Source organism: Meriones unguiculatus, chromosome 2, assembly GCF_030254825.1.
Source record: "Meriones unguiculatus strain TT.TT164.6M chromosome 2, Bangor_MerUng_6.1, whole genome shotgun sequence".
In the NCBI taxonomy this organism is placed as follows: Eukaryota; Metazoa; Chordata; class Mammalia; order Rodentia; family Muridae; genus Meriones; species Meriones unguiculatus.
In genome coordinates this window covers 137696881-137712041 of record NC_083350.1, presented here as the reverse complement: position 1 = coordinate 137712041, position 15161 = coordinate 137696881, and the positions used below count along the sequence as shown (strand labels likewise).

Sequence of the window (15161 nt, the reverse complement as noted above, 5' to 3'; positions counted from 1 at the left end):
TGGAAGAGCAGCCAATGTGTGTAGCTGCTAAGCCATCTATCAGGACACACTAAGAGTTTGTTTTTCCACCTACTTCTGACCTACTGAAAGCTGTAACTGCAAAAACACACATTGTATGTCATCAATATTGTTTCTTGAGGGGGAGTATGGTTTTGAGTGAATATGGACGTGGGAAATAAGGGAGAGGTGATGTTTGAGCACCTGTGGAAGTTGGCTCATGCTACCATATAAAGATTAAGTAACGGGTTCTTGTTATTTGCTCTTAGAATTCCTAAGACCAGTTGCAGCCTGTTGCAGGAGAAGGAGCAACCCGAGAGTTTGGATCCTGCTTGACTATGGACCAGCTGAGTGTACAGTTTGCTTCTACTTCCAGTGACTTGGAACCCTCGTGTTACAATGACAATAATGGGGGCTGGAGAGACAGTTCGGGGGTAAGGAGTACACACTGCCTTTCCAAAGGACCCGAGGTTAGCACTCATATCAGGCTGCTCGCAACTACCTGGAACTCGAGCACCACAGGACCAGGGGCCTGACCTCCTCTTATGGCCTGTGTGGTTACTGCACACACACTCTCTCTCTCTTGCTCTCTCTCTCTCTCACACACACACAAGTTAAACCTTTTTTTCAAAGTGTAATATAGCAGAGTCCAGAATAGTGAAAGTGTTAGGGATGACTGTGTGTGATAGTGGAACAGGCAAACCCATGTTTATAGCTTGAGAATGCAACACTTCTGTCAGTGATCCACAGAACAGGTAAGATCTCACCCCTTTGAAAACAATCAGTAAAGACACAGGAGAGACCCGAACAACACTGCCAACCAAAGGGCCTGACTGGCAGTCATAGAACGCTCAGCCCATGGTACCGGGCACTCACCAGTCTCTCCAGCAGGCCTGCGGTTTCCTTGGTATCTAATTTTACCTCAGTTAGAATGGACATTCTATACAATCGCATGCAGCTCATTTTCCCTTCCCTCTTTGGTCATTCCATATCTTGGATCACTTAAGATATTTTCTCCCTTCAGGAAGTCGAAAGTGAGAGCAGGTTGCCTCCTTTATGTCTGCCGTGCCTGCCTCCCTGAAACACAAGGGGAGAGGGCCTGGGGGTGGGGATGGGGCAGCAGAGATGGGAGGGAGGTTGCAGATGGGCACTGGCTTCCAGAAATGTTTCTGTGGGTCACAGGCAGGGATAGCTGCTGCTTCACCAAACAGCTCTTTTCTCAGAAATCCTCGCCACCTGTTTCACAGTCCAGCAAAGCAGGGTTGGGTGATGCAATTGCTTAGGATGTCGCAGGTTGGTCTCCCTATGTGGGAAACTAGTGCTTTCCCAGTTAAGAGTACTCATGACATACCTATCATATGTCAAAATACACTTAGTATACCATGTGACATGCATTATATATGTCTGATCATATGTGTATGAATGAGTGAGGAGGAGAAAATGAACCACGGCCCTGACTTTCCCTGGGCTTCTGCTTGCAGGAGCCCTCATGGTGACATAGATATGCTTTTTGTGAGGCAGCATTGGAGGTGAGTAAGCAAGATTGGGGCTATATGACTAAAACAGCACAGCACATGTCCGTTCTAGAGCGCACTCATGAAAGAAGCATCTGAGGGCTTTTGAATTAGGAACTAAATTACTTTTAGAATTAAAGAATCAGAATAGAGATAGCTCCAGTTACTTATTCGATGAAACAGAGGAGACCTGATGGAGCTCATCTCAATGTATTAGGAAAACAACCTCTGAGCCCCTGCTGACAGGACACTTTCTCCAAGTGCTATTAATTAGAATGCGTTATTAGCTAACAGCGGGGAGCAGACATCCTTTGCCTGTTAACTAAAGTGCAATCGCCATTTAGCTGGTGGGGCTTGCTCGGTCTTTCAAACTGTCTTAATCATTAGCGAATTAGTTAAACTATAACATCCCGAGATAAAAATAATCACAGGTGTCATTGGGAACAAGTTTGAACTGGACTGGTCATCAGATGTTCTCAGTATAGTCAGTGCTGACTGTGGGGATTGCTGCAATTGCAGCCACTTTCAACCTGCCCTCCCAAGGTCGCACAGCATCTTGGGAGCAGTGCCATGGGCTTTGTCTCGGCTTTGTGCTGAAGCAGGGTGTGAGGGGGTGCTACTGGAGGCTTCATCTTCAACTCTCACTCACCCAGGATTTTACAGCATATAGTTGTACTTCATGTACTTCTGTGTTTTATTTTCTTATTGATTATTAATGACTCTACCTTGAGAGATTTTTGAAATGACAGTAAAGCTCAGCTGAGCCTCCTTGGTAGATCTGGAAGGATTGCTTCAATATCAGCTCAGAGATTGTGAGCAGGGCTGGCATTTTCATTTAGGGGTGTTTTCTAAACAAAAATATGTGCACGTGTGTACGTGTGTAAGATACACACAGAGACAGAGAATAATGTGTGTGTATATGCATGTAAGATATATATATATGTAAGATAGAATATGTGTGTTTTCTGCATATCAAAGAAAATTTGTCACATTTGCCTTTATGAGTCTGCCTTCCTTATTTCACTGAGTAAGATGATCCCCATTTCATCTGTTTTCCTGCAAATGACGTGTTCAATTCTCCTTTATGGTGGAAATAATACTCCAGCAAATGTGCTTGTGTGTGTCATGTTTTTTTATTTTTAATCCATTTTTTTGATGGATATCTAGGGTATTTCCTTATCTTGGCCTTTGTGAATACTCCTGTACAAACATGGGTACACACACACACACACACACACACATACACACACATATTTATCTCTGAGGTAGTCTTAGATTCCATCTTGTCTGGACTCAGGAGCAGGGTGGCTGGATCAGTATTTTATTTATTTTTTTGACAAATACTGATTGTCACGGTGTTTGCATTAATGCACATTCTCGCAAGGAGTGTATAAGAGATGCTTTTCCCACACCCTTACCAGCACTGGTGGTTATTTCTGACTTGGATAAGATGCAATGCCACTGTAGTTTTGATTAAACATTTTTTCATATCTTTATTTGTTGGGCATTTGTATTTCTTCTTAAAACTTAGTTTGCAGGGACTCAGCAGTTAAGGGCACTTGCTGCTCTTGCTGAATTTTGTTCCCAGAGCACACATGGTGGCTCAGAGCTGTAATTCCAGTTCCAGGGGATCCAATGCCTTCTCCTGGCCTCTGTGGGCACCAGGCATGCACAAACACACACGCAGGGAAAGGCTTGTTCACGTAAATGTGTAAAAGTTTAGCTGACAAGGTTTTACAGACTCCCTTATGGAATTTTCATACATCCTCCATTCTCTTAACTTGCCACCCCTGTTCCCCTATCCCCCTTTGTCAGCTTTTCCCCTTTGGCTCTAGCATTCCCCTTTCCAGTTCATGTTCCATGTAATTTGCCATCTTCCCAATGCCTTTCCCTTAAAGTCTCCTTTCCCTCATCTCACTGGCTCCTTTCTAGGTTCCTGGCCTTTGCCCTCCTTATCCCCATCTAGATATACATATTAAATTGCTAATGCTATAGTCTACAGATGAAAGAGAACAGAGGTCATTTGTCCTTTTGAGCCTTGATTACCTTGCTTTATTTGTCATTATACTACAGATTTAATTTTTTTTTATGCACAAACAAAATTCCATCAACCCCCACTACTCAAATAAGCTAATTTTCCTAAAGAAGGTTGGCCCCTTTTGTACTTTCCATAGTGTATAGATGGAAGTTCAGAACCATCTGTTATGAACAGACTCCGTACATCTCTTGCAAATTCACATTCAACATTCCAACCCCAAATTTAGTTAGCTACTTTGGCATGGTAGATCATAGAGGTATAATGAGGTCTTATGTGGAGGACCCTAACCTATACTCTTCCATTATAATAAGGTTTCGCATTGTTCTTCAACTTGCAGATCATTTCTTGTCTCAGCATGCATCTCTGGGAGAAGGTAACCTGTCTCTCATTTCTTTTGTATTGTTAGAAGCCGGATACCTGACGAAGAAAAATAAGAGAATATGTTCAAGTGGAGAACAGACATTTCCTTTATAAAACTGAAGGCCAAGACTGTTGAAAATTATTTAAAAATTTTTGTATTTCTTTCTCTTGCTGTGTGTGTGCACGTGTGCACACATGAGCATGTCACAATGAACATATGGAGGTCAAAGAACAAGTTATGGGAGTTTGTTCTCTCCTTCCACCATGTGGTTCTAGGGATGGAACTGAGTTCATCAGACTTAGTGGTAAGTGCATTTACCCATGAAGCATCTCACCAGCTCTGAGATTTTATTTGGTGATTAATTTTTTAAGTTCTTTTGGGGCTATGTATTAGTCAGGGTTCTCTAGAGTACCAGAACTATAGAATGAATCTCTCTATGGAAAGGGCTTTTTAAAAGAATGACTTACAGGATTGTGGTCCAGCTAATCCAACAGTGGCTGCCTATGAGTGGAGGGTTCAAGAATCCAGAAGTTGCTCAGTCTATGAGGCTGGATATCTCAGCGGGTCTTCTGCTGGACTCCTGCAGAAGTATATGCTCTAATGCCAGTGAAGGAATGGACTTCCTAGTGAGGTAAAGCAAGCAGGCAAAGAGCAAAATTTTTCTTCTTTCATGTCCTCATGTAGGCTTCCAGAAGAAGGCATGACCCAGATTAGAGATGTGTCTTTCCATCTCAAAGATCTGGATTAGAAGTAGATTTCCCACTTCAAATTAAATAAAAATATCTCACAGGTGTGCCCTATTTGGTGTGGGGGGGAGTTAGTTAATTCCAGATGTATTCAGGCTCACAACCAAGAATACTCATCACTCGTTATAGTTTAGAAATGGCTTGTGGAACTAAATAACATTGCTTATCTTATTCCCATTTGTCTCTCCATGAATTTTTTTTCCTAAAAAAAAAATTTTACAGGCTTATTTTTAGTGTGTGTGTGTGTGTGTGTGTGTGTGTGTGTGTGTGTGTGTGTGTAGTTCCCTGCAGAGGCCAGAGGAGTGGGATCTCAGGGCCTAGAGTTTCAGACAGCTGAGGCCGCCATGCTCCCTCAGAGTGCTGGGAACTGAACCTGTGTCCTCTGTAAGAAAGGCAACTGCTCTTAATTGCTGGGCCATTTCTTAAATCCTTTAAATTTTCTTTCAAACAACTTTTTAACAGATTTATTTTAATTATCTGTTTGTATATGTTGAATATTACTTTCAACATATTTCAAAATGTTACTTGCAGTACTTAGACTAACAATAAGTGGTCATTGAATTTATAGTGAATACTGTTTCATTTTAACAATAAGAACTATACATCTATTAATAGTCAGGATAGTCACAAAAATGCATAACCCTATACATTTCTCATGTTCCTCATCCTTCCTTCCCTCCTTCCTTCCTTCCTTCCTTCCTTCCTTCCTTCCTTCCTTCTTCCTTTCTTCTTTCTTCCTTTCTTCTCTCTCTCTCTCTCTCTCTCTCTCTCTCTCTCTTTCCTTCTTTTTATAATGCTTGGCTTGTGCATACAGATTTGGTAGTATATACAACTGGGCCACACCCCTAGCTCCCCATACTCCTCTTTGAGATAAATTTGTAAAACAACTGAGGATTTGATAAGTTTAATTTGTCAAGAATTGGGTTACATAGTAATGTGAAGAGGGACTGCCTCTGACATAATCTGATTGGCCTGCTCTTTGATCACCTCCCTCTGGGGGGAGCAGCCTTACCAGGCCATAGTAGAGGACAATACAGCCACTTTTGATGTGAACTGACAGACTAAGATCAGAAAGGAGAGGAGAACCTCCCCATTAGTGGACTTGGGGAGTGGCATGCAAGCAGAGGGAGGGAGGGTGGGATTGGGAGGGGAGGAGGGAGGGGCTTATGGGGGGATGCAGATTGAATAAAGTGTAATTGATGAAAAATTAAAAAAAAAAGAATATCGGTGTTTCATCAAGTGTATTTGTTAATAACTATACATAGTAACCACTATCCAGAAAAAAATGGCTTAACATTTTGTGTTTGTCGACACTATAGATTTTTAAAGTTAAAGTTATATTTTTTGTTGCAGTTGTTTATAATAATATGTAAAATATTAAAAATATAAATTACTTTAAGGCAGGCTTTTTTACAGGACGTGGAATAAAAGTGGTGATAAAAGCACAGTAAAATTTACAACTTAAAGAAGAGTTTGTGCGTATTCCTCACAACGATAGCAGATCTATGAAAAAAGAGACATAGAGGAAAGGCTTATTTACGTGCATGTGTTTCTTGCTGGTTTTTCAGTCACTGATGGTAAGAAATTCCTAATGTTATTGGGTTGAACGTTACCGAATTTTACTGAATATAATACAGTACTTACTTTTACATGTAATTATTGTGCACATAAACTGTTGTGTGTGTATGTGTGCACGTGTGTGTATTTGCGTGTGCAAATGCACGCAGGCCACGGTGCATGTGAGGGTCAGAACACAACTTTGTTAGTTGGTTCTCTCCTTTTACCTTTCCGTGGCCTCTAGCAATAGAATCCAGACCTTCAGGCCTACGGGGCAAGTACTTTTATTCATCTTGTCAGCCCTGAGAACAGGACCTTTACTAGCAATATGTACCATGTTCTGAGAAGCTCCATCGTTGTCACTTACGCAAATGTAAGATGAGAAAGTTTAGAGTTACACTAAAAGTCTGAAGATCCCGAGCGGCAGTTCTGCCTTCTCCTTTGACGGCACTTATTTATGATTCTGAGACCTTTGAGTCTTGGTCCTGTGATGAGAGTGCAGCTGACTGAGAACAGGAGTCATGTTTCCAGCCTTTGTACTGTTCCCAGGACTTGAAAATACCCTGCTCATGACAGGTGTTGAAATAAAAAGTTATTGAATTAAGTGTATTTCACTAAAAGGAATCATTTCTCCTCCTCCACTCCTAGCCTTTGTTAGTTAGAACTGATAACAAAAGCAACTGCCAAGCGGAAGTAACATTTGAGCTTAAAGAACAGTTCATTTTTTATCTCTAAAATAAGAATAAGAAAAAAAAAAACTTCGAGAAAAACATGCACAGTAAACCAATATAGTTTAATGTTTTTGTTTTTTTTTTTATTAATGTGGGTACTTTTCATATAAACTTAAGTAGCACCAAGTATTCAGTAATATCTTTATGGGCAAAAAAAAAAAATAGTAGTTGAATGTAAGTTTTTACCTTGAAGCCAGTTTCGTTTTACGATAATTTTTTAATGTACACCAGTTAGGAATCAATACAAACGCTGGCTGAGTGACCCGAGTAACTGGCAACAAACCTTCCTCCATGTTTTCCTAATACAGAATTTTAGTGAAAAATCATACGTACAGGCGCCTCACACTTTATACACTGTCCCCGCTTAGGACACAGATATTACCTAACAGTTTTTTATCTGCTACACATGCAACAAGTTGACAAAATCATGTCTGGTGCATATACATTGGTGTATAACATTTTTATAATTTTTAAGAATTTTAAACAAGGTTTGATTTTTGTCCTGCTAGTATAATCCTTATATATATATTACATTCGAATACAACATACAGTGTTTTATTTTGTATTTAATATTCTCTAGAGAAATAATATTATACATAGATCCCTTGACATAACATAACTTAGACAAAAACACATCTTAAAAACAAAATAAAAAATCTTACAGAATAACCTGGAAATATTATACTTAGATTTAAGAGTTAGATTAGGGATCTCCCGTGGTATTTTATCATGACTTGTTTTGTGATTTTTTTTTCCTTTGAAGTAAGAAAATACTATCTTGAACTTCTAAACTCCTTTTATTTTAAAGAACAACTTGAGCTGTGTTCTATGCCACCAAGTCTACCTTGGCAGCATTTCTGTGAACACCAATTCTAGGTAGCCGTGTGGAGCGCTCTCTATGCTAGGCCCTATCATTAGCGCTTGACAGTTGCTCCTCAGGACAGTTTGCTGAGGTAGGAAAGGATCGATATACATCTTCAGAAGGTGCAGCTGAAGGCAAGCGAAAGGCAAGTGATTCCCCTGTCCTTCTTACCTCGCTGTTAGACTGTAAGCTCCCTAACAATGCCGCACTATAGCTCAGAGTGCATTGCAGAGTAGACCATGCCTAGGAAGGCTGGGGCTAGAAATTTAGACAAAACCTTTTCCTGAGTGCCTGGACAGCAGACATTAACACCGTGCAGCAGTTACATGGCCAGACCAGGAGGTCTAGTTGTACTTTAGACGACAGGAGAGAAAAATCACATTTGTATGAAGATATTGCTACAAAAATGATACCTAGAAATTGAGGGTTCAGACTCACCTCTAATTTTCCTGGAAATTAATGCCAGTAGAGCCATTTTTGCTATTTACTACTGAAGGCCAATAGTTTAAGTATGATGATGATGATGATGAAGATGATGTTAACAGGTACATTGGTCATTGCTATATAACGCTTTATTTACTTTTTTGTTTCCCTTTAAGACTTCCTCAGCACATGCAGAGAAGTGATCATTGATCCTGGTGGTTCTGTATCCTCAGGTGGAGTTTTAAACTGCATCTGCAATGAGGATTCATGCATGTTTTTCTTGGCATTATTCCCTAAAACAATAGGGCATGATGGCTGTTTGCATAGTGTTTCTGTTGTCTTTTAAGTGACTTAGGGATGATTTAGGATGAAGGGAGGACGCTCCATGCTATCTAAGATGCTCCTTGAGCATCTGTTGATCTTGGTAGGCTCAGTGGTGAATGGGGGATCTCAGCCAGTAGGACAATGGAGGATAATTACATTTCTCTGAGACAGAAAACTACAGGATTGGAATATCTTGAGTTTGCGGTCAGTTAAAATAAGTAGTTATAACTGAAAGTGACCTTTGGGGTTCCTTTGGATAACTTTACTGTTTTGTTCTTTCAGAGAATGGGGCCAGGGACCATGATTTGATAGCAAGCACATTCATCCACGTAAAAGTATTAAGTATTGGAACTCTGCGCTTCTCAGAGGCTGTTAGCTTTCTGTAGTAGAGGATAAGAGCCCCTTCCCTACTCAGAGATCTTGATTTTTATTCTGAATCCACAGCCTAGCATAAAAACTGCTGAACTACTTCAGCTTACTTTTGACCAACTCCTGAAGTTTTAAGTAAAACAAACAAACAAAAACAAAAAACCAAACAAACCCCAAATTGTTCCCAAAGGAGAAAAAAAAAATCAATGTTAAAAAAAAAACAATCCAGAAATAATTTCATGTTGGTTTAGACAGAACAAGTTTGACCAAGAAAAAACAAGCAAATACTGGAAATACCATGGTGGCACATGCCTGTAGTTCCACACCTTGGAGGCAGAAGCAGGGGGATCACCACCAGTTTGAGGCCAGTCTTGACTTCATAACAGTTCCAGATCACAGCAGTCTACATAACTCTTAAACAGAGTTTAAGAGAGGGGCAGGGAAAGGAGGGAGGCAGGAAAGAAGGAAGGGACAGATAGAAAGGAGAAAAAGAAAAAAAAAAAAACCCATAGGTGTTCAGAGAGATTTTTCACATCTCAGGAGTACTTTTTTAAAAGGCGCCTTTCCCTGGCTGGGTTTGGCAGCACATGTCTGGAATCCTGCGCTTGAGAAGTTGGGGAAGGAGTTCAAGAGCCCAGCCTAGGCGCGTGAGACCTTGACCCCTTCCCCAAAAGAAAAAAAAATTGTTTTTCTTCAACACACATCTATCTGTCTATCCATCCGTCTGTCCATCCATCTATCATCATCCAGCCATAAATGATTGATCTGCTCTACTTTGTGGGAAAACAGCTTGGAGACATTTCAGTTGCCTGCTAAATATCAGACCTGTGTCCTTAACTGTAATTAAGGACAATATGTCCACTCTGCCTGCACAGGCGAGGTTGTTAGACAGCCCTGGACACACTGGTAACACACAACAGATGTTAGTGCCAGCAGTAGGGGTGTTAATATAGGACCTGCACGTGGTAACGACAAAGAGAAACAGGTGAAGGGGTGACTGTCACACATCAGGGAACCCCCTTGCTAGCTCCAGAGAAGTTTAGGAGGAGAGGAGTTTTTATTAGGTCTGAGAGCAAACTTCTTTTGAGAAACCATAATTAAAAAACTTTTAAACATTTTTTTTTAACAGTTCAATACTTTACTACAGATTTCCCTGTGAGATCGATCCAAGTTGTTAGAGTTTGGAGGCAATATGCAAAATGCCTGACTCCTAATGGTTTGAGTGTGTATTCTAACACCTCAGAGAAAAACGCTACAGGCAATTTAAAAACAAGTGAAGCGCAACAGAAAGGACCAAAGCGGAGCTGAGCTAACGTGGCTTAGACACTAATATTACCTGTTAATCTAGGCTCTGCCAATGGAAAACAACAACAACAACAACCAAAAAAACAAAACAAAACAAAACAAAAACAAACAAACAAAAAAAACAAACCAAAACCCTGAGCGTTTAACCCTGCAAAATACATCCAAGAAATTAGAATGTTTTCTCTCACCATAGGAAGATTTTGGAATCTACAAAAACGAGTTTTTCCATCACAAATATAGTTTAACCTACCCAGCTGTTCTATGTAAAAAAAAAATGCAGAAAATAGTTTGAGGTGAAACGCAAACTCTTAATTACATGTGAGAGAAGCTGAAGAAGGGTGACAGAAAAGTCAGTTTGAATGTGAGCCTTGATGAGACCAGCCATATGTCCTTTAGCATTGGGTCTGTGGAGAAGAAAAGGCCAATTTAACATATGATGTATATATATATACATTATATATGTGTATATATCTATAATCAGTTGTAGCTTTAGGTTTCTTAGTCACATGCTTTAAAAAGCAACGATACGTCAAAAGTACCTCAATTTCAGTTGAAGAGAATGAACTTCCCTTGTAGAGTAGCAAAATAACAGCCCCTTTAGTTTGCTTATTTAGGAGTTTTACCATCAAAAATAGATTCTCTAAGTTAAAAAAATACTTTCTTTGGTAATATTTCTTGGCATTTCTAATCAGAGTCTGTACACATTCTTCAAAAGGAACGAAACAATACTCTTGGGTTTAGATGTACAGTTGTGAAGGATCGGTTAAGAGGGAACACGTGGTTCCCTTCTCGTCCGTTCCTGGGGGTTTAGGCAGGTGATCCTCACGCTGTCTCCGAAGCCCCCAGGAATTCCATTTGTACAGCAGCTTTGCGTGGGGGAGCCGAACCGCTCTTCTTCCGGAATTCTGCAGCGATTTCCTCAAAAGACTTTCCTTTGGTTTCCGGAACTTTAAAAAACGTAAACAGAGTGAAGGCCAGGACCACGCCAGCAAAGAGGAAGAACACGTAAGGCCCGCAGAAGTCCTGAAAGAGAGCAAAGAGTCGCTCAGCAGCTGCGCGGCCAGCCTGGTGCTCTGCGGGCTTGCACAGCGTGGGCGCTTACCGCAATGTACTGGAAGCAGAGCGCGATGATGAAATTGCAGAACCAGTTGCTGAAGGCAGCCAGTGCCAGGGCGGTGGGACGGGGTCCTTGGCTGAAAAATTCAGCAACCATGAACCAAGGGATTGGACCCGGCCCGATCTCAAAGAAACTGACGAAGAGGAAGATGGCTGTCATGCTGACGTAACTCATCCAGGAGAATTTATCCTGAAGACAAAGAGAACCTCGGTAACTGGGACTGGCGACCGCTGGCTGTGGCCTCCTGGAGTCGGGCAGCTTCTGGGTTCTCCTAGGCTGAGTTCAGAGGTGGGCGCAGCTCGTCTTCATCGTGTGTTTGTTTCCCATCAAGTTTAAATTACTCTGGTTTGAGACAAGTTTACCCAACCCAAATCTTGCTTCTGTGTTTGGAGATCCTGCCCAGACAATCCCTTACATTAGGACCTTTTGATTTTTGTTCCATAGTCACTCTTTCCCTGTGACAAGAAGACCCAGAACCCTGCAGTCCTCTTACCAAGACGGCCAGGCGAGGTTTGTGACTCCCTATGAAGTTCTGGAGGGGGACACTGGGCTGAGAGGGAGGTTAAGGGGCCTGCTCACGGTTATAGCTGCAGGTCGCCCCAGAGCCTGCTCTGACCATGGAGCCATACTGCTGCCCCTGGATAACGCGTGACAGGCTGGTACTTGAGTTTCCAAATCCAAGAACATACTTCCCCTTGCCTTTACAGTTCTCCTCTTCCTTTATTTCATAAGCTAGTCTCAAGCGCCTGTTACCTACCTTTAACCCGGAGGCCAGGGATGTTTGCCTGTGATTAAAGATACTAGTCCAGGCACCAAACTCACCAGCAGCACGAGTCCCACCGACATGAAGATGGTGCAGAAAAACATGCCAATCATCCCAGCTAGGAACAGGGAGCGGCGCCCCGCCTTCTCCACAAGTAGCACCTAGGAGAGTTTCCACAACATGATCTCGGCACTCTGAGCAAGCGATCATGACCTTACGCTTACCCCGCTTGCCGCCTTCATGTATACCGTGGGGCAAGGCAGCGCTGTGACCCCTTTTCACAGATGTGCAGCTTATGTGTGATGGTGGCACTGGTCTCAGCAGACGTGGAAGTTAAACTTTGGCTTAGTGTGACCGTATAGATTTGAGAAGTTCAGCCTTGTGATAGACTAGTGTTTCCACACAGTAGTGAGAGGCTATGTATCCTGGTGCCTCCTAAGACTACAGTGAGGTTATGAAAGATCTACTTTTGCCAGGGTTGGGGTGATTTTCAGGGCTCAGCCATTCTTCTCCAACTCCTCAGTGCTTAATAAAGTCACGTTATGACCGCTTACCTGGTAACATACAGACTGATCACTGTACCAAAATAGTGAGCTCTGTATTTTCCTAGTATGCCTATATATATGTTGTGGGAGTGAACTGTGTATTTGAAAAGAGAAGGTATTGCAGCAGGATGTCAGAGCGCTTCTTCATCCTGACATTGATTTTTGTGAGTTATGAGCCTTTGTTTCAACTGGTAAGATTTACTATTAACCAAGATCAACATTTGTTGACTGGAGTCTGACCCATGGGATCTTGTCAATGCTGGCTACACACACACACACACACACACACACACACACACACATCACCCCCATAATGTCCCATCTCCAGGAGTAAATTGGCTATGATCATCAATCTAAGAAAGCCAACAGCAAGCCAACACCAAGCGAATAGCATGCTGAGCTCTGTGTGTAAAGACATCTGTGGAGCATTTGTCTTCACCTGCAGTGAAAGCCCTCTTCACCTCAGAGGCACACTCCTATCAGGGTTTCAGGTCACTCAAGAAAGGACAAGCCAAGAGCCTATGTTTAATTACTGAAAAGTAAGCAAGAAAAAAGTTCCTATATATTTATTTAACATTATTATTTAATTTTTTTGTGTAGTCTTTTATGCTCATGTCTGTCTGTGTACCACATTCTTTCAGTGCACGCAGACATAAGAAGATGGCATTGCATTGGAACTGGAGTTAAAGGAGGCTGGGAGCTGCTGTGTGGCTGCTGGGAGCTGAACTCAAGTCTTCTGGAAGAGCACACAGTGCTTTTAGCCACTGGGCAATCTTTCTAGCCCTCTTACACATTTAAAAAAATTCTCTCGTATATTACATCCTGATTACAGTTTTCCCTCCCTCCGCTACCCCAGTCTCTCTTCCCAACTTCCCTCTCCTCCAGATCCATGCCCCCACTCAGAAAAGAGCAGGCGGCCTCCCAGGGACATCAACCAAATATGGCATAACAAGTTACAATATGACCCAGGCATATACCATCATATCAAGGCTGGACAAGGCAACCCAATAAAAAGAAAAGGGTTCCTCAAGTAGGCAAAAGAGTCAGGGACATACCCCTGCTTCCATTGTTAGGAATCTCATAAGAACAACATGCTGCTCAGCCAAATATATATGTGCAGAGGACCTAGGTCAGACCCCTACAGGCTCCCTGGTTTCTGTGAGTCCCCAGGAGTTCCAATCAGTTGATTCTGTAGGCCAGTCAGTCTCATGGTCTCGTGGTGTCCTTGGCTGCTCTGGTTCCTCTGCTTTCCCCCACTTCCTCTGCAGGATTCCTGAGCTCCCCCTGATGTTTGACCATTTATACATTTTTGACTCTTTCAAAGCTGGCGGGATGATACCTGGTGTCGACATGGTATTATCGAGGTAGGAGAAACAGGGATCTCTCTGCAGGAACAAAGGCCCTTTACATCTGCTTCCTCTAGGAAAAACACTAACTAGAGAATAAGTGATAAAAATGTGTGTTTGGAAAATGGAGTTGCATTCTCTCCTGGAACCCAGATGACACTCAAATGCACACGGCCAGCAGAGAAGCGTGGCCAAGCACTGGGGCATCTGCTAGAAGATAGCCCTCACCTCTTTCCCAGTCTGTATGTCCCTAGAATCATTAGTACCAATCCTTTCCGCTCAAATCTACAAGAGCATTGTTTTCAAGTTCAGAGACACAAAACCTTCAATGCTTTCTGTAACTGTGGAGTGTTAATTAAGTGATTAGAACTGATTTGTGTGTGTGTATGAGTTATCTACTTTAAGACTTTTGTAAAAGAAAAAAATGAGCTCAAAACACTTCCATATTCAAAACAATTGAGATGCTGGTCATAATCACTATTTATAATAATTATCAATTAAACTACTCCTGCATTCAAATGAGGCTGGGTACAATAAATTGAGGGAAGAAATAAATTTCTACACAATTTTTCCTTGTTTTTTTTCCCCCCTCAGAATTTGAGTTACTCAGTCTTAACAACTTGATGCTTTATATAGCAAATGATATTATTAAGTAATTTGTTTTAATAATAATGTCCATTTTGTAAAAAAAAAAAAAAGGGCCCGTTCTTTTTTAAGAGTCAAAAAGGACAAAGAGTCTCTTGGATTGTGTCCCAGCAGTGGCCTTTGTTGATTGAAGCAGCTTGTGACCTGGGCAGGTGCCATCTCTAATGTGGAGTCATAGGTCCACAACATTGTGTTTTGTTTGTCCTTCCTTGCTTTCTGGGATCTTGCACTGTTTAATGAGCGCTGGGGAGCCAGGCTGTAATTTATTGGCCACCCAGATGTGACAGTTAAAGTCCATGTACAGAGAATAAAAAACAAAGAAACACAAGTGACCAAAACTAGCTGAGTATCACGACCAAGATGAAAACTCAAAAGCACTTGGAACATGTATTCAAAGATGAAAATAAGGCAAGTTAGTCTCATTTTGAGTCAATTTCATTAGTCGAGAAGTTTTTGTACTTATTATGTCAAAATATCAAACTAGTCCTTGGCTTTAAGAAAGTAAATAACTTTCTTTT

At 41.6% G+C, this 15161-nt stretch overlaps 1 protein-coding gene and 1 long non-coding RNA gene across 2 annotated transcripts in view; both read right to left on the bottom strand.

Annotated features, from left to right (window-relative positions):
• Positions 1-2978: 2978 nt before the first annotated feature.
• LOC132652457 (uncharacterized) lies at positions 2979-5802 on the bottom strand. The gene is made up of 2 exons (XR_009590045.1): positions 4378-5802; positions 2979-3966 (listed from the first exon to the last, which is right to left on the bottom strand). It is a non-coding gene; the product is annotated as an uncharacterized LOC132652457 (long non-coding RNA).
• A 1185-nt stretch (positions 5803-6987) lies between these two features.
• Slc2a2 (solute carrier family 2 member 2) overlaps positions 6988-15161 on the bottom strand; it is a 28801-nt gene continuing 20627 nt past the window's right edge. Inside the window, exons 9-11 of the mRNA XM_021631988.2 lie at positions 12167-12268; positions 11330-11533; positions 6988-11250 (exon numbers count right to left, since the gene is read on the bottom strand). Of these exons, the coding sequence (XP_021487663.1) occupies positions 11050-11250; positions 11330-11533; positions 12167-12268 (507 nt within the window). The 3' untranslated portion in view covers positions 6988-11049. The remainder of the gene's footprint in view (positions 11251-11329; positions 11534-12166; positions 12269-15161) is intronic.